At 51.1% G+C, this 25223-nt stretch overlaps 1 protein-coding gene across 1 annotated transcript in view; it reads left to right on the plus strand.

Moving 5' to 3' along the window:
- Window positions 1-25223, plus strand: part of CPAMD8 (C3 and PZP like alpha-2-macroglobulin domain containing 8) — a 67066-nt gene that overhangs the window by 24633 nt on the left and 17210 nt on the right. The window contains exons 13-25 of the mRNA XM_036240652.1: window positions 505-633; window positions 4936-5119; window positions 6455-6627; window positions 7181-7330; window positions 8971-9132; window positions 10650-10792; window positions 14121-14183; window positions 17578-17809; window positions 20543-20696; window positions 21079-21209; window positions 22066-22117; window positions 23685-23983; window positions 24542-24767. Of these exons, the coding sequence (XP_036096545.1) occupies window positions 505-633; window positions 4936-5119; window positions 6455-6627; window positions 7181-7330; window positions 8971-9132; window positions 10650-10792; window positions 14121-14183; window positions 17578-17809; window positions 20543-20696; window positions 21079-21209; window positions 22066-22117; window positions 23685-23983; window positions 24542-24767 (2098 nt within the window). The remainder of the gene's footprint in view (window positions 1-504; window positions 634-4935; window positions 5120-6454; window positions 6628-7180; window positions 7331-8970; window positions 9133-10649; window positions 10793-14120; window positions 14184-17577; window positions 17810-20542; window positions 20697-21078; window positions 21210-22065; window positions 22118-23684; window positions 23984-24541; window positions 24768-25223) is intronic.

Here is a 25223-nt window from a genome sequence, read left to right on the forward strand (position 1 = left end):
AGGTTCAAACTCCCAAAGAGCAAAGTGGGGTAACCACCAGGACCTGGGGTACGCAGGAGGAGGGCCGTGAGTTCCGGGGGGCTGGGTCAAGAGCCCCTGGGGTGCTGTCCTGAACATCCGCGCCCTCTCCTGACTGCTCTCCTCCGTTCACTTCCTATGCAGGCTGTTTCCTTAGGCCCCGGGCTGCTGGCCAGCCTGGGAGAGGGGAGAGGAGAGGTGTGCAGGGGCAGTTCCTAGGAGTGATGGAGCTGTCTCCCGGTGGCCAAGTAGGCAACCTGTCTCTCCCTAGCCGACCCTCAGCACCCTGTGGTCAGTCTTGGACACTTGGAAAGAACAGGCTAGCCACACTAAACCCTGTTGTCTGAGAATTGGGGCGGGGGTTCCCCAAAGGGAAATTGGAGCCTGAGAGGGTGTTGCTGCAGGGCTGGACAGGCAGAAACATCCCCAAGATTCCCTTCTTACTCCAGGCACCCAGGCCTTGACCAAGTACCCTCTCTTTTTCAGACCAAGGTGACGGCCCTCAATGGAAAGCCTGTGGGGACCCAGTACCTGCCCAGCTACCTGTCTCTCAGCAGCTGGTACTCCCCAAGCCAGTGCTACCTGCAGCTTCAGCCACCCTCCCAACCCCTCCAGGTAAGGCATCTAGGTGTGCTTGTTTCCAGGCAGGCGGGGCCCAGGGAGCAGGGGCCCAGGGAGCAGTGTGCATGTACCTCCAGGGGCCTGCATGTACCTCCAGGGGTCCTGCACGTGCCTCCAGGGGTCCTGCACGTGCCTCCAGGGGCCTGCACCTGCCTCCAGGGGGCCTGCACCTGCCTCCAGGGGGCCTGCACCTGCCTCCAGGGGCCTGCACCTGCCTCCAGGGGGCCTGCACCTGCCTCCAGGGGCCTGCACATGCCCCAGCAGGGCTGATGCTGATGCTGGAGCCCACATCCCTCCAGCAAGGGAGTCGTCCTCGGAATGAGTGCCTGCATTTTATTTGTGATGAACATTAAGGTCATGGCCCAGGATTACTGTGACAAACATGACTCCTGCCCTTAGGGTGCTGCTGCTCCCAGGCCTGAATGGGACCTCTGCTGTTGGTCCGGGTTCCTCCTGTCTGGAGGCTTCCACTTCTTGTGCAAAAGCACCAACAGTCCTCCCCAGACAGTTCCAGACAGACTGAGTGCAAGAGCTGGACTTGGAGCTGGTGGCACGTTAAGTTCTCTCTGAGTCTGTTATTATATGACCCCAGTTAAGACGAGTGGAGTGGTGAGTGGGGAGGTTCTGTAAGAATCAAGCAGAGGTTGGGAGAGCTGCGTGTCCTCCTGTCCCCTGCACTTTCCCCGATCAGTAGCACCTTGCATCAATGTGGCACGTCTGTTACAACGGATGAGCCACTATTGGTGCATTACCATAAACTCAAGTCCACAGTGTATGTTGGGGTTCTCTCCTGGGGTTGCACATTCTGTGGGTTTGGACAAATGTGCAGTGACATACATCCACCGTTACGGTATTATACAGAATGATTTTATTATCCTAGAAATCCTTTGTTCTCCACTTATTTATCCCTCTCCGATACCCCTGGCAACCACTGATCTCTTTGCTGTCTTTATGTGTTTGCCTTTTCCAGAAGGTTGCATAGTTAGAATTATAGCGTATGTAGACTTTTCAGTTTGGCTTCTTTCACTCGGCAACTTGCATCAAAGGCTCCTTCATGCCTTTTTCTTTTTTATTTCCTCCATGCCTTTTGTTGTTTTTGTTCATTCTCATCTGAGGATATTTATTCACTGATTTTTCGAGAGAGTGGAAAGGAGGGAGGAAGGGGGGGGAGAGAGAGAGAGATAGAAACTTTGATTTGAGGGAGACACATCTATTGGTTGTCTCCTGCACTTGCCCCAACTGGGGCCGGGGATCGAACGAACCTGCAACCCAGGCACATGCCCTTGACCGGGAATCGAACCCAAGACCCTTCATTCCCTGGGCTGATGCTCTAAGCGTTGAGCAACACTGGCCAAGGCTTTCTCTATGCCTTTTAATGATTTGAAAGCTCCTTTCATTTTAGTGGTGGATAATACTCCATCATGTGTCATGGATGAACTGTGATTTGTTTATTCCCCACCTACTGAGTGACATATAGCTGTGTGTTTTATGAAGCACTGGGTTAGTCCCTTTAACTAGAGCACTGAGCGCTGAGCTTGGTGCCATGGGTGGTGGCAGGCTCACCAGCACCGCTCCTAGTGCAAATCACTACCTCTGGCAGGCCTGCCCAGACCCGAGGTCGAAGGGGCCTTGGGATGCAGCTCAGAGGAATCGGTGCCGTATCTGTCTCCCAGGGTTGGTGACGCTCTGCGCGGTTTATGAGAACATGAAACTCAGACAGGAGCTTGGCCGAACACACTGTTCTTGTAATGCTGTTCAGCCAGTGGTGCGGTGTGGGGATGTTGGCGTTGACCACCTTCCCATGGGGGCAGGAAGGAGCCCTGTGCCCCCAGCTTACCAGCACTGCTGTTCCCAGTAGGTGAGGACTTGGCTGAGTCACTCAAACTTTCTTCTTGGAGGGACGTCTCCCTCCTGCCTGGGTCAAGTCAGTAGGCTCCAGCTCTCCTACACCCCCAGACTGTCATCAAGGGGTCCTGGGGGCAATCTCAGGGCATTGAGGCAAGAATGGCCGCGCTTAGTCAAGCCCAGGCTCTGTGTCGGGCCCTCCCCTTGCTCTGCAGTGAGTCACATGCAGGGAGGAGCTGCTCTGTATATGGGAATGTCACCTCAACCTTTTAGGATTGAAGTGACTCCACAGGGTTCGTGTAGGAGAAGAGAAAGCTTTGTGCTCTTTCCTTCTTTCTATCCAATATCTCGAACAGAAGGGGACTTTTATTTGGGTGTCTTTTTATAAGGGGGATATTTACAAATTTAGAGAAAAAAATTTAAGTGTAATTACCTTGATTTATGGAATAACATTTTGCCTCTATCCATTTCATCCACCCACCCACCCACCCACCTATCCATTTGCCTACCCACCCACCCACCCACCCATCCATCCATTTCCCTATACTTAATTTTGGCTGCAGCATTTGAAAGTAAGATACACTTATCATGATCTTTACTCTTAAATATTTGAGCATAATGTATCCTAAAAATAAGGACATTCTTCAACATGACCTCAATCAAGGCCATTGTCACATCTAAGAAAATTACGTTAACTCAGTCATATTGTTTAAATGTTTTTTTCTTTATTGATTTTAGAGAGAGAGGAAGGGAGAGAGAGAGATAGAAACATTGATGAGAGAGAACATTGATTGGCTGCCTCTTGCATGCCCCTCACTGGGGACTGGGCCCACAACTTGGGCGTGTGCCCAGGAATCAACTGGCAACCTCTTGGTGCATGGTCGATGCCCAACCACTGAGCCACACCGGCAGGGCCAATCGTAGGCAATATTCAGATTTTCAAAGGTGTTCTCAAGATGCAACTTATATCTAGTGTACACATGTGTACGTGTGCATATGCATGCATGTGCACATGTATACGTGTGACGAGTGTGTGTGTTTGCATTTGTGTATTTGTATGCACATTTTATTCAGGATCACTTTACATGTTCCTTTTGGCTTTTCTGTGTTTGTAGTCACTCCTGATCTGGACTGGTCCCCCCCCCCCTTTTATCACTATGACTTTGTGAAGAATACAGGCCTACGATTCCTGTATATTGTTTATCCAGCTTCTCCTCATGCTTTTACTTTTTAAAATGTTGTTTATCTTTTCATTGTTGAATCGTGAGAGTTCTTTATGTATTCTGGACACTGGGCCCTTATCAGATATATGATTTGCAAACATTTTCTCCTATTCTCTGGGTTATATTTTCACTTTCCTAGTTGTGTCCTTTGATGTACAAAAGTGTTTAATTTTGGTGAATTCCAATTTATCTAGTTTAGTGTTTTTTTTTTTTCTTTTGCTGCTTGTGTTTTGGTACCATTGCCTAATCCAAGATCATGAAGATTTACCCTTGTTTTCGTCTACGAGTTTTATAGTTTTAGCTCTTACATTTAAACTTTTAAACTGTTTCCAGTAGTTTTTGTATTTGTTGTGAGGAAGGGTCCAATTTCAGTCTTTTGCACCATCTGCTGAAAGGACTGTCCTTTTCCCATTGAATGGTCTTGGCACCTTCACTGAAAATCACTAGGCCGTAGCTGTATGGGTTTATTTCTGCACTCTCGGTTCTATCCCATTGATCTGTACATCTGTCCTTATGCCAGCACCACACCATCTTGATGACTGTAGCTCTACAGTAAGTTTTGAAATCAGCAAGCGTGTATCTTCCAATTGTGTTCTTTTTCAAGATTGTTTTAGTTGTCCTGGATCCTTTACTTTTCCATGTGAAATTTTTTTTTTTTAAATTCTCACATGAGGTCACTTTTGCATTCATCTTCAGATAGAGCAAGAGGGAGGGAGGGAGGAAAAGAGAGAGAAAAACATCAATGTGAGAGAGACCCATCGAGTGGTTGCCACCCACATAACCCCAACCGGGGCCGGGGACAAACTGCAACCAAGGTACGTGCCCTTAGCGGGAACCTAACTCGGGACTCTGAACCGTGGGCCAAGGTTCTAACCCCTGAGCCAAACCAGCTAGGGCTCCATGTGAATTTTAATAGCTTTTCCATTTTGGCAAAAAGGCCATTGGCTTTTCTTTGTTGTTGGTGGTGTTGTTATTCCTCACTTGAAGATATTTTTTCCATTGAATGTTAGAGAAAGAGAAAGGGAAAGGGAAGGAGGGAGAGAGAGAGAAACATCGATGTGAGAGAGAGACACATTGATTGGTTGCCTCCTGCATGACCCTGACCAGGGCCGGGGATCGAACCTGCAACCCAGGCCCCAGAGTGGCCATCTTCCTGGGGGGGGTGCTGTGGCATTGGTGCCAGTCTGTGGGTGCCAGGCAGGGCCCACCTACTATATGTTTCCCACAGGTCGGGAAAGAATCCCAGTTTTTCGTGAAGTCCACATGTCCCTGCAATTTCACTCTGTACTACGAGGTGGCTGCACGGGGCAACATCGTACTCTCAGGCCAGCAGCCTGCCCACGTCACCCAGCAGAGAAGCAGGCGGGCAGCCTTGGAGACACCGATTCGCTTTGCACACCTTTCTGAGACAGGTGAGCCAGGCCACAGGTTGGAGTTTCTATTCTTCCTTCTGAACCACTGAGACCGGGACAGGTGCCCCAGGAAGAAAAGGTAAGCTGGACACAGCCAAGAGGGGAACCTGCCTCAGGGCAGAGGACACGTGTCCCTGGTGAGACAGAGCTGGGGCCAGGATGGCAGGAGTGACCAGCTGCTCGAGGTGGACAGGTCCTCAAGACCGTCCTTCCTGTGTGTGCCGGGGCCAGGCAGGCCGGCAGTCGGCGGGGCCCCTGCACTGGCCACACTCTGCCGTGTTGCCTCCTGCCAGCCCCCGTCAGCCTTTGCCCACCTGGGAGGCCTTTCTTTCCCTCTCCTTGACTCCATGTGCTCCTCAGGAGACCCACTTCTGTCTCAGTGTCTTCCCCAGGCCTCTCCTCTTCGCAGCTCTTCTGCCTAAAGCAGAAGTGGGGACCATGGACACTTGAGGGGAGGTTGTCCTCTGTGGTGCCCTGTCCTGGTTATGGAGCAACATCCCTGGTCTCCACTTATCAGAAGCCAGTAACAACCCATTCACACAGCCTGGCAGCCTAAAAATCTCCAGACATCACCAGTGTCCCTAGGGGGAAAAGAAGTCACCTGGGTGAGAATTCCTGAGATGGATAGATGGATAGATTTATAGATAGATAGATAGATAGATAGATAGATAGATAGACAGATAGATAGATAGATAGATGAATAAATGGATGGATAGAAGGACAGATGGATGTATGGATAGAAGGAAGGAGGAAGGGAGGGAGGGTGGAAGAGAGAAGGATGGATGAACAGTCAGCTGGACAGATTGACTGACTCATGGATACATAGATTCATAGACAGATACATAGATTTATAGTTGGATAGATAGGTGGGTGGGTGGGTGGGTGGATAGATAGATAGATAGACAGACAGACAGACTCATGGTTAGATAGATATATGGATTCCTAGATAGACCCTTGGCATTGGTTTAGGGCCTATCATTTTCTGCGCTGTGCACTGCAGGGTTTGATCAGCATGCCAGCCCTCACCCACTAGATGCCAGTAGCACCTCCAAGTTGTGACAACCACAGATGCCCCTAGATGATGCTGAATGTCCCCTGGGGGGCAGCATCACCCTGGGTGAGAGCCACTGGCCTGAATGGGTCTTTGGGGGTTGTTCACCTACATACTCCGGGGCTTCGCTTCCCTTCCCTTCTGAGTGAGATGGTAGGGCTGTGAGTGTCCACGGAGCACTAGCCTTGCGCCAGCACCTCCCTGTGCTGTGCAGCCTGGGCCATTGGTGGTCTCACTGTGGGATGCTGGGTTCTCACTCCTCTCCCACCTTTGACTTGTCTTAGAGCCCCCTCAAGCTCCAGCAGCCGAGCTCAATGTATGTATGACCTCTCTCCAACTGGCTGTGACCCCCAGCATGGTTCCCCTCGGCCGCCTGCTGGTTTTCTACATCAGGGACAATGGAGAAGGGGTTGCCGACAGCCTCCAGTTCACTGTGGAGACCTCTTTTGAAAACCAGGTAGAACTTTGGGATCCCAACTGGGGGGAGAGAAGGGGGATGGGCAATCACCATCTAGGATTGGGAGCCCCAGGGAGTCAGTGCTGGGGTGGGCTGTGCTAGCTGCCACATTGTGGTGACAAGCAGGACTTGTAAGTGCTGCCTGACTTAGAACGTAAGTTGCATTTTAGCTGGAGCTTTTCCAAAATCACCCTGATGGGGATTGCATTCATCACACACAAGGAAAAATGGTCAGCTGTTCTCTGTCCCGACTGGGCTCCAGACCTAAGGGACACCGCTTATGTCCCCAACAGCAGGCTTTGAAACTGGCTGCAACATGCTCTGGGCCAGCGCCTGTCTCCCCACCTCTCCCCTCCCCTCCGCTGCACAGAATGTCCCAGTTGCACCAGCCTAGTTCCTGTCACTCTGCCTCCCACTTTTGTCCCCACTTGGATGGCAAGGTCAGGGTTCCGGCTGAGCTAGCGAGGACTGACTCTCCTTGGCAGCGGGAGAGGGTGGGTGGTTTGAGAGGGTTTAGCCAAGCTCCTGATTTCTCTGCTGTGTTTGAGTCTAGGTTTCACTGATATATTCAGTGAATGAGACCCAGCCTGGGGAGGTCATTGACCTGCGGGTCAAGGCTGCAAGGGGCAGCTGCGTGTGTGTTGCCTTGGTTGATAAGAGTGTCTACCTGCTGAGGTCTGGTTTTCGGCTGACTCCTGCCCAGGTGAGTGGGACCCTTGGGTGCCGGGTTCCAATACCTCCACAGGGGTCTCTTGCTTTTCAAGTGAAGAACCCAGTGTGAATCCAGATAATCTCTCTCCGTGGGTTCATTTCTCTCCGTGGGTTCATCTCTCTCTGTGGGTTCATTCCTTGTTGCTGCTTTGGTGCAGTTGAAAGATCTTGGAGTCAAATTCAGAAGACCTGTGCAGCATGACTTTGTCCAGATCCCACCTTTCCAATCTCAGTCTGCCCATCTTTAAAATGGGCTAATGCCACTACTAACCTAACTATAGAAGGGATTTCAAAGTGACAGGCAACAAGCATTTATTCTATATCAATAAGAATAGCTATTTGGGACACATTGATTTAGGTAGAAGCCCAAATAGTGTCTGGTAAGGAGACAAAGACATAGAGTATTTATGAGGAAGGGCAGAGGAACAACTACATCAATAGAAGGAATGCATTTCTGTTGGTGCAGGTAACATAACAGAGTGATGCTAATTCTAAACATTTAAAAAAAAATTTTTTTTATTCTCACCCGAGGACATTTTTTAATTTTTTGTTCAGATAGAGTGGGAGTTAGAGAGAGAGAGAGAGAGAGAGAGAGAGAAACATGGATGTGAAAGGGACACATCGAGTGGCTGCCTCCCGCACGACCAACCAGGGCCGGGGACAAACTGCAACCAAGGCACATGCCTTTAGTGGGAACCGAAACTGGGTCTCTCTCTACCACAGCCCAATGTTCTAACCGCTGAGCCAAACCAGCCAGGACAAATTTTTTTAGTCTAATAGTCATGAATCTGATAGTCATAACTGCTTTCGCCTGGCCGGTGTGGCTCAGTTGTTGAGCATTGACCCATGTACCAAAAGGTCACCGGTTTGATTTCCGGTCAGGGCACATGCTCAGGTTGTGGGCCTGATCCCTAGTGGGGGCCACGCAGGAGGTAGCCAATTGATGTTCTTGCTCATCGATGTTTCTATCTCTCCCTCGCCCTTCCTCTCTCTCAAAAATCAATAAAGAGCCCTGGCCGATTTGGCTCAGCGGTTAGAGTGTCCAGAGAGACCCGGGTTCAGTTCCCGCTAAGAGCACGTACCTTGGTTGTGGTTTGTCCCCGGCCCTGGTTGGGTTGTGTGAGAGGCAGCCACTTGATGTGTCCCTTTCACGTTGATGTCTCTCTCTCTCTGTCTCTTCCTCTCGCTCCCTCCCACTCTACCTGAACAAAAAATGGAAAAGTGTCCTCGGGTGAGGATTAAAAAAAAGGAAAAATGTGCTCGGGTGAGGATAAAAAAAAAAAAAAAAATCAATAAAGAAAATAATAATAATAACTGCTTCTTGTTATCTTCACAAACAGTTCTTTGGGGCACAATGTTGCTTTAGGCCCAGTCCAAAGGTTATTTGGCCCTGGTTTTATATTCCAAAGGTTGAGGCATGAAAGGCAATTCCTCTGGGTTGGCAGCTCCGGCTCCATTTTAAAGTGGTTCCGTTTATCTTAATGTTAATACCAGCAATGCCTGTCGCCTAAGGTGTCTCCCAGCGATGTATGTGAAAGGAGATTGAGATGAGAGCATGCCAGACTCACGAGAGCCTGTTTGGACTGAAAGAACCCCTTAGCTGACTGATCCCCACTTCTCCTTTGCCTATAGGTTTTCCAGGAATTGGAAGAGTACGATGTTGCTGATGCCTTCAGGGTGTCGTGGGAGGACGGACCCTTCTGGGGGGCTGGGCTGACGTCCCGACGACGCCGGCGCTCCTTCATCTTCCCATGGCTCTGGGGCGTCACCAAGGACTCCGGGTTTGCCTTCACCGTAAGGAGAGGTGGTCTGGGAGCCCACTGCCCACTTCTATGCTCCTCTCCTTTTGAAAACAAAGGGTTCTGAGTATACAGAAATGGGTGAGGGTGGAGGCTTCCGAACTCTTGTTACTGTAGAACTCAGTTGGGATTCTCCCCAGTGAAAGCTCATACACGGACCCTCCCAATGTGCAAGGCTGTTGAGAGTAGAATGGTTATCAGGTGGACTGACAACTTGAACTTGACAGGGAGCAATGATGTTCCAATGCTTTGCTGGAAGGAAAACCTTCACATTGGGAGCAGGTGGCCGTGTTCTGAGGTGGCAGGTTCACTTGCGATGACATTTGTAGCTCCTGTCCATCCCTCTTCCTGCCTACAAGGGCCGGGTGGTGCCGGCAGCTGCCATGTACACCGGTGTCGGTCTAGATCATGCTGGGAACTCGCCTTAGCATGCTGATGGGCTCCACTCGCATGCACAGCCCATCTGAAGGTGCTTTTCATCCCAGTTTTAAAGTCATTTAAAAGACCCCCCTCGCTGTTTTTACTATGGAATTTTTCATATATATGGAAAAGTTGAATAAGTTTATAAACACCTGTATACCTACCACCTAGATCTCAAACTTCCGCTGTATTAGCTAAAAAAGTATATATACATATATAAAACATATATAGTATATTTGAACAAATGGCTTATTTTTCTATATTAGCTAAAAATATATTTATTTTTCTATATTAGCTAAAAATATATTTATTACACATCTTATCTATATCTATATATCTATGTTGGAACAAATGACGTTTCAATGACATATTTGTTGAATGCCTATTGATTTGAACCCCTGGGTCCTGCCAGCTTTTGGAATTAGAGGTGCTGTTTCTGAGTCAAAGCAACTAGGTTTAGATTTCTATTCACAAAGCAGAGTCAGCTGGTCTAGGATGGGGCTTCTCAATCTCATTGTTCCCAATAATTAGCAGAGTGATCAGGATAATTATAACAGTAATAACTGCAGCTCACAGTCATTGGCCCTTGGTCTGGGTCAGTCACTGCAACAATTGATTTGTGTGTGTGTGAAATTCACACAACAGAAAACGAACTCATTTTAAACTGAACAATTCAGTGGCATTTAGTATATTTGCAATGTTGTGCAACCACCTCCTCTCTAGTTCCAAAACGTTTCATCACCCCAAAAGGAAACCCCATCCCCATTAGCAGTCACTTCCTATTTCCCATCCCACAGCCCCTAGCAACCACCAGTCTGCTTTGTCTATAGATTTGCCTGTGCTGGACATTTCATGTAAATGGAATCATACAACATGTGGTCTTTTGTGTCTTAGCCACAAATGTATTGGCCTTTCCTCTACTCTGCCCTTGATGGTCACTGGGTGCCATGACCCCCTCAATCCATGTCACCAAGCCTGCAGCAGGACCATGACACAGAAGCAATTTGGATCAGTGGCCTCAGGGTGATGAGAATTGTTGGGGACATCACATCCACTTCCCCACGGTGGGTCTGGATGTTGTCTGTTGCCTAGGAAACAGGACTGGTGGTGATGACTGACCTGGTGAGCCTGAACCACCGGCAGGATGGTGGCTTATACACCGATGAGGCTGTCCTCGCCTTCCAGCCCCACACAGGGAGTCTGGTGGCAGTACCATCCTCGAGGCAACCTGCCAGGTAATTGCCACTGCTTTGAGCAGGGTTTTCTAACTTTGCCCTGTTGACATCTAAGGCTGGTGCCAGATCATTCTCTGTGGTGAGGCTGTCCCATGTACTGTAGGATATTGAGTAGCATCCCTGGACTCCACCCATCAGATGCCAGTAGCACCAATTTCCCCCAGTTGTGACAAGTGAAAATGTCTTTAGCCGTCACCCAATGTCCCCTTGGGAACAAAAGCACCATTGCCCTAGTGGGCTGGAGCACTGAGCATTCAGCCCCACCCTCCCAGTTCTTGGTCCTGCCCCAGTGCATGGGTTGGGGAACAGAGAGAGGAAGGTCCATCAGGGGAGCACACCTGCCTAGGGACAGAAAGACCAGGTCAGGGAGGGCAGCTGGAGCTTGATCCTCTAGCTCCTAGAGACTCTGCTTAGAAAGTTTTATCAGCCTTTCTCTTTCTTCCTGCTTCTTTTTCTCTCTCTTCCTCCTTCTCCTCCAACTCTCTGCCTTCTCAAGTTGGACACCAAATACTTACTTTTCAGTCTTTCTTATTTTAACTTTAAATGTTTAAGCTTTTTGAAGGCTTTGGCTGCACCTGAGTTGTGCTGTGAAGTGTTTCCATGATAGCTCAGAATATTTCCTCTCTGAGCTGTGATTTGTCCAGAAGTGATTTAAATTTTCAAGTTATTTTTAAATGTGTTTTGTAAATTTGTTTCAAATGTGATCATATCCAATGAGCATGGTCTGTATGATAATCATCATCTGGTTTTTACTTTGGAGACTGACTATATTGCCAGTGTTTGTAAATGCTCATGTCTATTTGAATATCCAAACCCCCATCACTGGGTACAGGGCTCTCTACGCATACTTTTGGTCAAATCTACTGATAGTGGTACCCAGATTCTCTATATCCTTACTCATTTTTTGTTTGTTTACTAACTTACCAGTTACTGAAAGAGAGGAGTTCACATCTCTTCCTTAGGTTTGTGGCTTTGTCCCTGGAGTCACGGAAACCTTTGTTTCACAAGAAGTGATGTTTTCTCTTCTCTCCTGTTTCCCTCTTCGTTCCCTTCCTTCTGCTCCCCTATTGTGCACCTCTTCTTTCTTCCACCCCTTCCATTCCTCTGCCTCTGCCACTGGCTTCTCAGTCACAGGTCTCAGCCAGCCGGCTTGGGAGAGGGAAGGGTGCTCTGAAGGCGTTGCCTCTCCACTCTCTCCGGATATAAGGGCATGTGAGCTGGGACAGGCAGGGCAAGGCTCGGATGTCCTCTTTCCCACCTACTTCCCCGAGAGAGAGCACAGAACCAAGGGGCCAGGACTGGGGCCAGTGTAGTCAGCAGTCCCTCAGTATCTGGGTCTCTCCTTGCACCAGAGGTGGACCAGAGGGCCCTCCGCCTTGATAGGCCTGTCCATGAAAACCCTCTCCATCTTTCAAGCTTTCTCTTCGCAAACTGAGAGTCTTCTCAATCCCCCAGTTCCCTCTGCAGTGGTTCTTGAGTAGCTGGGTCCCCTGGGTTTTTTCTGCCTGGGCCACACACTTAGCAGGAGTGGGGCAGGCCCACAGGGGTCCTAGTTTCCACATCCAAATCAGGGCATGGGCAGACCAGGCTCCTCCTTTGGTAGTTTGGATGCACACAGAAGCATTCCTAGGATGGGGTTGGGTGAGGAAGGTGAATACTGGTCCCCCAGCCTCCACCAGTCAGCCACTGCCCAGGGGCCTCGAGAGCTTGGCCTGGAGTGGGTACAAAAGCAGCCTTCTGAAACCCAAAACCACAAAGGCAACTGAAAATTCCAGTGCAGCAAGGCACAAGAAATGCCTTAAAAAGCAGGTGTCTGGTCCTGGCCGGTTTGGCCCAGCGGTTGGAGTGTCGGCTTGCGGTCCAGAGAGACCCAGGTTCGGTTCCCACTGAGGGCATGTACCTCGGTTGCAGTTTGTTCCTGGCCCTGGTTGGGTCGTGTGGGTGGCAGCCACTCAATGTGCCCTTTTCACATCGATGTTTCTCTTTCTCTCTCTCCCTCCCACTCTATCTGAACAAAAAATGGAAAAAATGTCCTTGGGTGAGGATAAAAAAATTTAAAAAAAAAAGCAAAAAAGCAGGTGTCTATGACTTTTTGTAATTGGATCACATTCTTATTCCAAGGACAAGATGTTTTTCTTAACTGTGCATGTGGTTAAAATTTTTTCGAACAGTATGAAAGGTTATACAATGAAGTAGAAGTCTCCCACCTCCAGAGCCTCCATTCCCTTCTTAGAGACAACCATGGTCAATAATTTCTTAGCTATCTTTCTAGAAAATTCTTTGTGTATATATGAGGATTTTTACAAAAAGTAAATGGAGAAGACGATAATACTGTTTTGTACCTTTTTAAAAAAATTATTTTTCTTTCTTGATTTTTAGAGAGAGGAATGGAGAGGGAGAGATAGAAACATCCATGAGAGAGAACATCGATAGGCCGCCTCCTGCGTGCCCCCCACTGGGGATCAGGCCTGCAACCTGGGCATGTGCCCTGAACAGGAATCGAACTGGCGACCTCTTGGTGCATGGGTCGACGCTCAACCACTGAGTCACACTGGCCAGGCTGTACTTCCTTTTTGTTAAGTCAGCAATAAGTCTTGGAGATATTCCATATCAGTGCATACTGTATATGCTTACCTCACTCTTTTTCACTGATACATAATATTCCACCGAATGAATGTACTGTCTATGATTAACCAGTCCCCCTACTGATGGAGATTTCAGCTGTTTCTCACAGGGCTGCCATGACCTACTCCATCTGTCTGTCTTTGCACAGGTGATTTGGGGCATTTCCAGGGTCATTCCTGGGAGAGGTATTACAGGTTAAAAGAATGTGACTATTTTTAATTTAGAGAGGTTTTGCTAAATTTCGAGTTGGCCTTTATTATTTTTAAGTGAAGGAACAGCTCTCAGGGAAGATGGGTCTGAGGATGGACCAAGAACGAAAGGCACTCTTCAGGCAGTGGGAGGGGCTGGGGTGACGAAGAGCTCAATGCCATGGGCGGAAAGTCAGGGCACACCCAGGGAGGGAAAGAAGTAAAGGGGAGGATGTGAGGTGGTCCCTGCGGTTCTTCTTGCCTTCTAAATGCAGGAAATGAAGCACCACTGTTATTTTAAGGTGACTGCCGAGCCTGTGGTGCCTCACTTCTAGTCCTAATCAAGAAGAATGTTAACCCTGCCAAGTAAGAGAATTGACATTTTATATCCTGAGTAGAATGTTAACTGACACGTGAATTAACATATTATGTCCTAATTGAGTAGAATGCTAAGCTGCCAGGTAACAGAATTAAATTATGTGTATGAAACTTGAATCACTTCTTTTTCCCCATAGAGCAGAGAAGAGGAAAAGGACCTTCTTCCCAGAAACATGGCTTTGGCACTGTCTCAACGTCAGGTACAGCGGACTCCTTTCCTTTGCCGTCTTTGTGGGCTGACTCTGAGGTACATGTAAGTCCAGATGGTTCCCAGGGGATTTGCCTGCAGCTCTGCACCCACAGCTGAGTAAGATGTTGGGCGTCTTTTTCTGACACATAAACCCCAAAGCCATGAAGTCAGCTCTGAATCCTGCTGCAGCCTCCGACATCTGCCCATGAAATAGAAAATTCAAGGTCTCTGTGCCTCTTACGACTCCCTGTTGGGGTAACTCTATCCTCTCTGTTTGCATAACGACCTCATTAAAAACGATTGCAGTTCCCTGGAACATGAACTCGGCCTCACCTACCTCCTCCTCACTCCTCAGGGACTTGGACTCCTGCCCAAAACACAGGCTGCTTCTCTGAACACATTTCTTTCCCCCACTTTTTCTCCTTTTAGTTCTCCTTGGAGCAGCAGTGCTCTGCCAAATTCCTGCCGGATGCAATTGGCTTTTTTCTCTCTATGCTCAGTATGAGAACACCGATGGCGCCAGTAGAAGGCGGTGGTGGCCTGCCCTGGCAAACCAGGGGGGCATGAAAGTGCAGCCCCCTGGGCCCTCGGGTGGGCCCACTCCTGACCAGGGCCCCCTTCTAGGCCCGAGGCGCCAAAGGCACACGGCATGTGCTCCACACATAACTGAGCACACCCCTGGGAGTTCCTCACAGCCGTGTGTGTCCCCATTATGGGAAGGCTTACCTCCTGGTCAGAATAGATCCAGATTACTACATTTTGCTCTGGGACCGCAGATGTAAGATGGGTTCTCTGGCTATCGTCATTCAAATGTACCTGCTTTTTAGGTGCCGGGTGGTTTTTGGTGCCAGGAACAGTGTCTTGAACAAGGTGGGCAGGGTCCCCTTACTTACAGAATTTAAAATGTGTGCCCTAAGAGGCTTCATGCTTTAGTAGGGCCGTGTTCTCATGGTGGGCTGGGCACAGGGCTCGAGAGCAGAAGAGGAACTCTGGAGAAGCTGGAGAGGCGCCCAGGGCAGGTGGAGACCATGCTGAGTCCCACAAGATGGATAAACAAGGAAGGGAAGGGTGTCCAGGTGGAAGGACAGCATGGGCAAGAGCTGGAGGTGGGAGAGGCTGGTGGATTTCCACAGGTTGGAGTGAGCTGGGAGGGCTGAGAGGAGGGTGTGAAGGCCGCATGGGCCGGGGAGCGCTGCAGAGGGTTGCAGCCAGGGATTTGAGATTTGTGATGTTTCCTCTCCCTCTGTTGGCTGTGACCATAGAAAGCCATGAAAGTTCTGCCAAATGGGAAGAGGCTGAACTTGAGTTGTGGAGGGGGCGGCAGAGTGACCCTCGCAGAGGGGCCAGTAGATACCACAGGCACTGCAGGGCCTGACGGGCAGTCTGGGCTGCATGCTGCAGGCGGGGGAGGCTGGCTGCCCGGTGAGGCCCACCCAGGCAGGCTCCTGGAAGTGGACAGAGGTGGACGGGTGGGTGAGGAGCAGCAGCCTGGCCAGGGACGATTCTGGCTTCAATTCTTGAGCTTCTCCTTGGGTTGTAGGTTTTATTTTTCACTGAGCACTTTTGCACCAAATGTTAAGACAAATCTCAAAAGGACATCCTGAAAATGCAAAGGAGACAATAGAGTTAGTCCCCAGAGCCATCCCAGAGTGAGCAATGTGCCATTGGTGGGGGTAGGGGGACTCTGGCGTGTTTCTCGAGCAGCGCTGTCCGATATGTGATTTCAGATTTCCTAGTGCCATGTCAAAAAGGGTAAAAAGAAACAGGGGGCGTTCATTTGAAGGATGTATTTTATATATGTACAAAATATTGTTTCCTGTAATCAATTGAAAAATTATTCATAGCCCTGGCCGGTTTGGCTCAGCGGTTGGAGCGTCGGCCCGCGGACCAGAGAGACCCGGGTTCGGTTCCCGCTAAGGGCGAGTACCTCGGTTGCAGTTTGTCCCCGGCCCTGGATGGGGCCATGTGGGTGGCAACCACTTGATGTGTCTCTCTCACATTGAAATTTCTCTCTTTTTCTTCCCCCCTCTCTCCCTCCTGCTCTGTCTGAGGATAAATGCAGAAAGGTCCTCCGGCGAGGATAAAAAAAAATTATTCATAAGACTTTTTATGTTCTTTCTTTCTTTTTTTTGGGTGGGTATTATATCAGTATCCTGGGTCTGCAGTAACTAATGATCACAAACTAGGGGACTTAAAACAATAGAAATTTATTCTCTCATGGTTCTAGGGGCCAGAAGTCCGAAATGAAGGTGTCAACAAGGCTGAGCTTCCTCCAAAGGTTCTAGAGGAGGATCCTTCATTGTCTTTTCCAGCTTTTGGGGGGCTCTAGGCATCCCTTGGCTTGTGGCAGCATCACCCCAATCTCTGCCTCTCTCTTCCCATGGCTCTCTGCCTGTGTGTCTGTCTTACCTTCACATGGCCTTTTGCCCTCTGTATCAGAATGTTCCTCTTCTTATAAGGACACCTGTTATTGGATTAGGGACCACGCTACTCCAGCATGATCTCATGCTAACCAGTTCTTCCTACAAAGCTCTGTTTCCACATTCACAGGTACCTGCGGTCAGGACGTGGACATACCTTTCTGGGATTCACGAGCATGCCCTAAGTGACTAGTCCCCTCGATTGAGCATCTTTCCCCCCTAAACTGGGCAGAGCACGTACTGCTAAAGTTTGTACCTCTGTATTTTGGGGCCTGTGTCTGTAGTTGCCCTGAGAGCCACTCATGTTTCTGATTACATTGAAGCAGGGCAAAGGAAGGGCTTTCTGCTGTCACATGCTTAAAAAGACTACTTCACCCTGGCCAGTTTGGCTCAGCGGTTAGAGCGTTGGCCTGCGGTCCAGAGAGACCCGGGTTTGGTTCCCACTAAGGGCGTGTACCTCGGTTGCAGTTTGTCCCCGGCCCTGGTTGGTTGTGTGGGTGGCAACCACTTGATGTGTCCCTTTCACGTCAATGTTTCTCTCTCTCTCTCTTCCTCTCTCTTCCTCCCACTCTATCTGAACAAAAAAATGGAAAAATGTCTTCAGGTGAGGATAAAAAAAAAAAAAGAAGAAGTTTTTTTCTTTATTGAATTTAGAGAGAGAGGAAGGGAGAGGGAGAGAGATAGAAACATCGATGAGAGAGAACATCGATTGGCCGCCTCCCGCATGCCCCCCACTGGGGATCAAGCCCACAACCTGGGCATGTATCCTGACTGGGAATCGAACTGGTGACCTCTCGATGCATGGGTCGACGCTCAACCACTGAGCCACACAAGCTGGACTTAAAAAAACCCTTAAATGATCATTTCCAAGGTGCAGGGGGCACCTCCCTGGGCCCCAAGGCCATGTGGCTAGAGTCATCTGTTCCTACCTAGCCACTGCAGCATGGCCCTGGGAGGGCCCACGGCTTGTCCATCTTTCTGCAGTGACCCGTCTGGCGAGGAGACATTCAGTGTGCAGGTCCCCGACTCTATCACCAGCTGGGTGGGCGAGGCTGTGGGTCTGTCCTCTGCGTGGGGCCTGGGCATCGCCAAGCCCTCCCTGCTGAAGACCTTCAAGCCCTTCTTTGTGGACTTCACACTGCCCTCCCATGTGGTCCGTGGGGAGCAGGTCAAGATCCCGCTCAGCATCTACAACTACATGGGCACCTGCACTGAGGTACTGAGCCTGTAACCCCACACAGCCTTTCCTGTGGCAGGGCAGCACCCATGATGTCAGGAGTTGGGGGGATGAGGTCTTCCAGGGGGCCATGGGGATAGCATCTTTGGTATTGGGGAAGCAGGGTGGGGGGACTGCAGGGGGCAGCATCTGTGTTATTGAGGACACAGAGGCAGGATGAGATCAGCTTCTAATTTACCAGCCATCTAAGCTTGGGCGGGGCTGGGGTGGGCATGTGTGCATGGTGCGTTGGGGGTCCCGGGTGTGATGGCGCCGCCATCCCTGACTCCTGGCCTGCAGGTATCACATGTGATGGCATGGAGCGGGGTCGGCACGCTTCTCTGCAAAGGGCCAGATAGCAAACATTCCGTCTCCTCTGTAGTAGCAGGAAAGCCATTGTGGAGGACATGTACTTGGATGGGCCCACACATCTTTATTTCTGGACACTGAAATTTGAATTTCATATAATTTTCATGTGTCACAGAATATCATTCTTCTACTGCCTCTGAGGAAATGGAAAAGGCTTCTGTATCCATTTCTGTAGCAGCTGTGACAGAGGAGCACAAACTGGGTGGCTTAAAACAGTAGAAACGACCCTGGCCGGTTTTGCTCTGCGGTTAGACCACCTGCCCCTGGACCAATGAGTCGCGGGTTCGATTCCAGTCAAGGGCACGTACCTCCGTTGTGGTTTGGTCACCAGCCCGGGTCGGGTCGTGTGGGAGGCAACCAATCGATGTTTCTCTCTCTCCCTCTTTCCCACTCTCTCTGCCTCCTACTCTATCTGATGGTAAATGGAAAAATATCCTTGGGTGAGAATTAAAAACAAAACAAAACAGTAGAAGTGTATTCTCTCTCAGTTCCGGAGGCCAGAGTCCAAGGTCAAGGTGAGGGTGGAGTCGGCTCCTCCTAGGGACTCTGAGGAGCGTCTGCACCGTGGCTCTCCCATTTCTGGTGGCCGCTGGCAGCCCTGGGTGTTCCTTGTGTGTGGCTGCATCGCTCCCATCTCGGTCTTCACATGGCCACCTTCCCTCTGTAAATGGCTGTGTCCAAGTTTTCTCTTATAAGGAAGGACCCCAGTCATATTGGATTAGGGTCCACCCTAAGACCTCATTATAACTTGATGACCCTATTTCCAAATAAACTCACATTTACAGGCAATGGGGGTTAGGACTTCAACATATCTTTTTGGGGACACAGTTCAACCCACAACAGCTCCCCTAGAGGAGGCTGACCTTGGAGGCTGGGAGGATTTCAGAAGGTAGTGACGAAGAGGAATGGCAGGTAGGTGGGGGACCCGTGAAGACCAAGATCAGGTGGGGGCGCAGTGGGGAGGGGGTGCTTGGGGGGCTGTGTTTTGGTGCAGCTTGGAGAGACCAGGGGCACCGGCCCTCCCTGACTTCTGTCATCTTTGAGCACTAGCTCAGCCTGGGTGTCAGCTGGTGGGTGAGAGGAAGGGAGGGGAGAAGGCAGCTCTCAGGGGCAGGGATTGTAAACTGAGGCTGGGGCAGAGAGGAATGTGGGGCACAGGGTCAGGGTCCAGCTAGGAGCCAGCCTGCTGCTCTCTGCAGAGTGACCCAGAGCTCCAGCTGCAGGATTCAGCCTCGCCCCGCCCCGCTGGGCACTGGGGATGCGCTTGTCTTTCTCCTGTCCCTGCCCATGTGCACAGGAACCCCAGGGCCTCTGGCCCGCTTCATGTCGACAACAGAAGATGTGAGCTGTGGCTCAAACCAGAGACACTGTGGAAACCAAGAGACTTTACCCCTCCAAACAGATTTCTGGCTTTTCCTGGAAAATGACACTTGTCAAGGGAGTGGTTGGAATTTGTGACCTGAAGGGCGCTGGGGGTCGGGATGTGGTCTCAACACATCCATGTCTCACTGTCCTCAGAAGACCCTATGGGCTTTAGCCTGGCTGAATTACCGGCTCATTTTGCCTCAGTTTTCCGATCTATAAACTAGGCGTGAGAGCTCAACTTGGCCCTACTCACTACCACAGGCTCAGTGTTTATTCACTTCTGTTTGTTTATTTATTTATTATTTTTTAGTAATCCTCACTGGAGGATATTTATTCCATTGATTTTTAGAGAAAGTGGAAGGAAAGGAGGGAGGGAGGGAGATAGGTAGGTAGGTAGATAGATAGATAGATAGATAGATAGGGAAACATTGATTGATTGACTCCCACACATATCCTGACGGGCCAGGGATCGAATCAGCAACCCAGGTATGTGCCCTTGACCGGAATTGAACCTGCGACCCTTCAGTGTGTGGGCTGATGCTCTAACCACTGTGCAACACTGGCCAGGGCCAGTTCTGTTTCTTTAGCTCCTTGCAGGGCCTCTGCACCCACTAGGTACTTCATATGTGCTGGCTGGACAAACGTGGAGAAAGCTTGTTCTAGGTTGGGGTTATAAAGACACGTGGACACGGAGACACACGGGCACACACAGAGCTGTTGTGATGCTGTGGACCTCAGTGGTTGGAGAGAGGGTCAGAGGAGGTCTTGGTCCTGAGGGGAACTGGACCTGTGGGATGTGGGGAGCTGAGGGAGGAAGGAGGCTCCCAGCAGGACAGTGGTGAGTATTGGTTCTGGTTAGAACTGGAAGGAGGGCTTTGTAAGGAGGGCATAGCCTTTGGAGAGGCTGACAAGGCCGGCGGTGGGGGTGGGCGCTGGGCGGTGGGGTGTGCTGGGAGGCACGCAGATCCAGGCACCGTGAGTGCACACCACCCCCTACAGGTGTATGTGAAGATCTCCGTTCCCAAGGGCACCCAGTTTGTCGGGCATCCCGGCAAACGTCATCTGACCAAGAAGATGTGCGTGGCCTCTGGGGAGACTGAGCCCATCTGGGTGGTTCTGTCCTTCAGCAACCTGGGGCTCAGCAACATCACAGGTGAGAGCCCTGTTCTTTGGGCACCCCCTCCAGGCCACCAAGGGGCCCAGGCACTGACCACAGGCATGGGAGAGGGGTGGGTGGGGCAGCAGGTGAGATGAGGACCCTCTTGAAAGACGGGGCAGAGCTGGAGAAGCAGGCCAGAGGGAATGGTCAGGAGACAGAAGAGGTGGTCCCTGAGGGTGGGGCCTGCGGCCTTACCTGCTAGAGCCAGGTTCTTAAGGTACCAAACCAGTGTAACACACGTGTGTTACACAACATGCAACGTTCACACATGCATGCACACGTGCATTCATACATGTGCACACGTGCATGCCTGGTACAAGGGGGGCAGGACAGCCCCCTGCTCTGCGAGCAGCACTGAGCACGCTGATCTCTGCAGCTAAAGTCCTAGCTTACGGAGAAACAAGCTGCTGCCGGGATGGGAAGTCTGTCAAACACACAGAGGAGAATTACGCTGACAGAAGGGTCCCCATTGGGAGGGACCACCTCAGGCGCTGCGTGATTGTGGAGGTAAGCCCCGGCACTTGGTCAGGGCTCAGTTCCCTATGGAATTCCCTGGGTTTCTGACCCGGCCTGAGTATGTGGCCCCTGCCCAAGCCAGGGCCCGGGCAGGCCTCACGGGTCCCTCTGGGGCTTGAGGCAGGTGAGGGGGCTTCCTTGTCATTAGACCACAGCATCCAGCCCCTCCCCGTGGTGCAGAGCAGGAGGCGGTGAATCGGCCTGGGATTCTCTAGGACAGCAGGGTGGTGTAGCCCCAACTTACTGGTTTGGTGATATAAAAGAAGTACTGAAAGTTGAGAGCTCCACGGGGCTGTGCTGGTCACACTAACTCTGAGAAGCATAGTGGGTTCAATTCTGGGCACCTCCTTTTAAGAGAACAAGCCAGCTGCTTTCTGTTACTTGGAGGATGTCTGTGGAAGGGGCCGAAGCCGGAGCGCGGCAGAGACAGGAGACAAGGGATGCTTGGGACAGGCAGTGGGATGGAGAACCTGTCCTTGGCAGACCCAGGCACCCCCTTCTTGGTGCTAGATGGGACCTTAGGTCATGTCCTAGCGTTCCCTGCCCAGAGAGGAAGTCAGGCTGGGAGCCCGGAGGAAGAGGGTGACCAGGAGGGCAGGTGGGGGTGTGGGGAGCATGACAAGTCCAGGAGTGGTTGGTGAGTTCATTTGACTGGAGCCCAGGGAAGGGGGAGGGAGCCTCAGTTTCCCCACTGTGGCCTGGGAGGTGGCCACAGTCCTCTTCTGTGTACCTGTGAAGTTGGCATTACCCTGTAGTGTCCAGCGCCAGTGCCACTGCTGTGGGAGGTCAGCCACGCCCTGTGCTGACTGCCTCCCAACACTTAGTTTTCCTCATTTCTCCATTTCAGCCCGAAGGAGCCCCCCGCACGTACACCTACAGTGCTTTCTTCTGTCCCAATGGTGAGTCCCCAGGCCCACCCCACCACAGGCTTTGGCCCTTACCCCTGCACTGTTGCAGCTCTCCAGCTGCTAAGTGGACACCCACCCTGCCTGGGGGCTGAGGACCCAACAGCAGAGAGCTGAGATGTCCTTCCTGGAGACAACCATAGCCAGAGTGAGGGCTGGGCATCTGTCACACAGGAAGTGAGTGCACATGACTGCAAACTGTGGGCGCCAACGAGAAAAGAGACTGTGGTCAGGAGTAGAGCTGTCCTCAGGGCCTGGGAGTAAGGGGCCCAGGGTCCAAGGAAGGGAGGTATTAGAGTGACATCAGGGGAACGAGGTAGAACGAGAACCCTGGTGCAGCAGAGGAGGACATGGGAAATTAAAGTGAGTTCCAGAAGGCGTGGGATCTGGAGTTTACCTAGACACACCCCTCTTAAATTAGCTTGTACCTGCACATAGTCTATGAATAGGAAATGGGTACAGAGAGTGCCCAGGGAGTGGAGTGGCCAGAGAAAGGCCTCCACACTTCTGCCTTGGTGGGGTCGGGGAAATGCTGGGTGGAATATAAGCCGGGGCTCCCTATGGGCAGTCTGTCCCTTCCCTGTCCAGATCCTGCCCGAGAAACTGTCCAGCTTGGAGCTCGGGCCAGGCTGGGCACCGGGCAGTCACCGGGGGCTTTGCCAAGAGGCAGAGCTGAATATCTGGAGTCCTTGGGTGAATGACCTCCCCATTGCCAAGGCATTTGGCATAAATATTTGGCATGAATATGTATTCTTAATACTAGTTCTTTTTTCTTCTTTTTTTTTATTTTTTATTGATTTTAGAGGGAGAGGGAGAGAGATAGAAACATCGATGGGAGAGAACATTGATTGGCTGCCTCCTGCATATCCCCCACTGGGGATCGGGCATGTGCCCTGACCGGGAATCGAACTGGTGACATCTTGGTGCCTGGGTCGATGCTTAACCAGTGAGCCACACTGGCCAGGCACCAGCACCATTCCTTGAAAAGACTTTTCTTTCTCTGAGGAATTGTCTTCTCAGCTTTGTTGAAACTCAGTTGTTCATACATGTGAGGGTCCATTTCTGGACTCCCTGTTCCGTTCCACTGAGTATTTGCCTATGTTGACACGAAAACTACACTGTTATGATTCCTGTAGCTTTAGAGTAAGGCTCAGTGTCAGCTGGGGTGAGGCCTCCAACTCAATTCTTTCTTATCAAAGTTGTTTTGCTTCTTCTAAGTCTTTTGCATTTCCATGTAAATTCTAGAATCAGCTTTGCAGTTTCTCCAAAGACCCTTATGGGATTCTGTTGGGATGTATCACATCCATAGATTAATATCTTGGCAATATGGTCTTCACTCCCACGCACGGTCTGGCTCTCCACTTATCCCTGTGAGCATTTTGTCTTTTCTGTGCTGTTGGAGAGCCGCCGCCAAGCTGGCAGCCGTGCCTCCTGCAGCTGCCGGCTGAGCCACAGTGAGGCCCACCCCCAGCTGCCCCAGTTCTCAGCTCCAGGAACAGACACAGGGAGGCAGGTGCCTTCAGGTGCCCCACAATGCCCCCTCTTCCTCTCCTCCTTCCAGAGAGAGTCCATATCTCTACGCCCAACAAGTATGAGTTCCAGTACGTGCAGCGGCCACAGCGCCTCACTCATTTCGACCTGGCGGTGAGAGCCCACAACGACGCCCGAGTGGCCTTGTCCCCCGGGCCCCAAGACACAGCGGAGATGATTGAGATAGTCCTGGGGGGACACCAGAACTCCAGGTCCTGGATCTCCACCAGTAAGATGGGCGAGCCTGTGGTCAGCACACACACGGCCAAGATCCTCTCCTGGGATGAGTTCAGAACGTTCTGGATCAGCTGGCACAGGGGGCTCATCCAGGTACGGCTGGGCTGGCCTGGGTGGGCATGGGAACCACATGGTTCTCTGCCGTCTGCTGCTTCCTGTTCTGTGTCTGTCTCTGACGAGGGATGGGAAGAGGGAGGGCAAACATGGGGCACCGCCTCAAGTTGCTGACAGTTTTCCTGGAGTTGCTTATAAAAACATGGAAGAACTCCGGCAGAGGAAACCCCTGGGGTGGTGGACGGTTAGGGAGAAAGAAAGTGGATATGAACAGGTAAAATGGGGGCCAGGGCCACTTTTTGAGCCAAGCAGAGGGGACATAGAAAAGGAACAACTAACACAGCTTCCTAGAGGAGGGACATAGCCAAACAGGGCAAACCAGAGCGAAGGATGTTCCAGGCAGAGGGAACAGTATGTGCAAAGGCCCAGAGGTTCCAGGGAACCTGGTCACTTTGGAACCTGTAGATGCCATGCTTATGTCTCTGTTGGCCGTTTAATGGACAGGGTGGCGTCTGGTTTCTCTTAACTTGGTCCTGTAGTCAGCGCCACTGCATGCTTCCTTCCGGCTTCCAGTAGCCACTGCCTCATTTTTTTCAGGTTGGCTATGGTTCAGAGCCATCCAGTGAGTCTGCCATCATGACCTGGACCCTCCCCAAGGCACCAGAGGTCCAGTTCATTGGCTTCTCCACTGGCTGGGGCTCCATGGGCGAGTTCCGCATCTGGAGGAAGATGGAGGTGGATGAAAGCTACAGCGAGGCCTTCACCCTGGGCGTCCCACACAGCGCCATCCCTGGGTCTGAGAGGGCGGCCGCTTCCATCATAGGTGTGTCTGCTCCACCGCTTGGCTCGGGAGGACAGGGGCAAGAGCCGAGGGGGCAAGGTGGCTGCTTCAGGCTCAGTCTCACACTGGGCTTTGCTGGGAACCTGTGCCCCTGGGGTCTCCAGCCACACACCCACTCACCTGACAAGTGGTTTCTAGTGCCTTCTCCGTGCTGGGCTCTGGGGGCAATCCCAGCGATGATCCCAACCCTGCCCTTGAGGAGCTCCTTGTCTGGCGGAGAAGGCAGGTCCACACTTACCCAGTCTGGCTGTGTAGCTCTGGTTAGAGCGTTGTCCCCATACACCAAGGTTGTGGGTTTGATGCCTGCTCAGGGCACACAGAACAATCAACCAATGAATGTATAAATCAGTGGGACAACAAATCGGTGTTTCTTTCTCTCTCTCTCTCCCCCTCCGTTCCCCTCTCTCTCTAAAGTCAATTTAAAAAATAATAAAAAAT

The sequence above is a fragment of the Molossus molossus genome, unplaced genomic scaffold (assembly GCF_014108415.1).
Source record: "Molossus molossus isolate mMolMol1 unplaced genomic scaffold, mMolMol1.p scaffold_m16_p_4, whole genome shotgun sequence".
NCBI classification, from domain to species: Eukaryota; Metazoa; Chordata; class Mammalia; order Chiroptera; family Molossidae; genus Molossus; species Molossus molossus.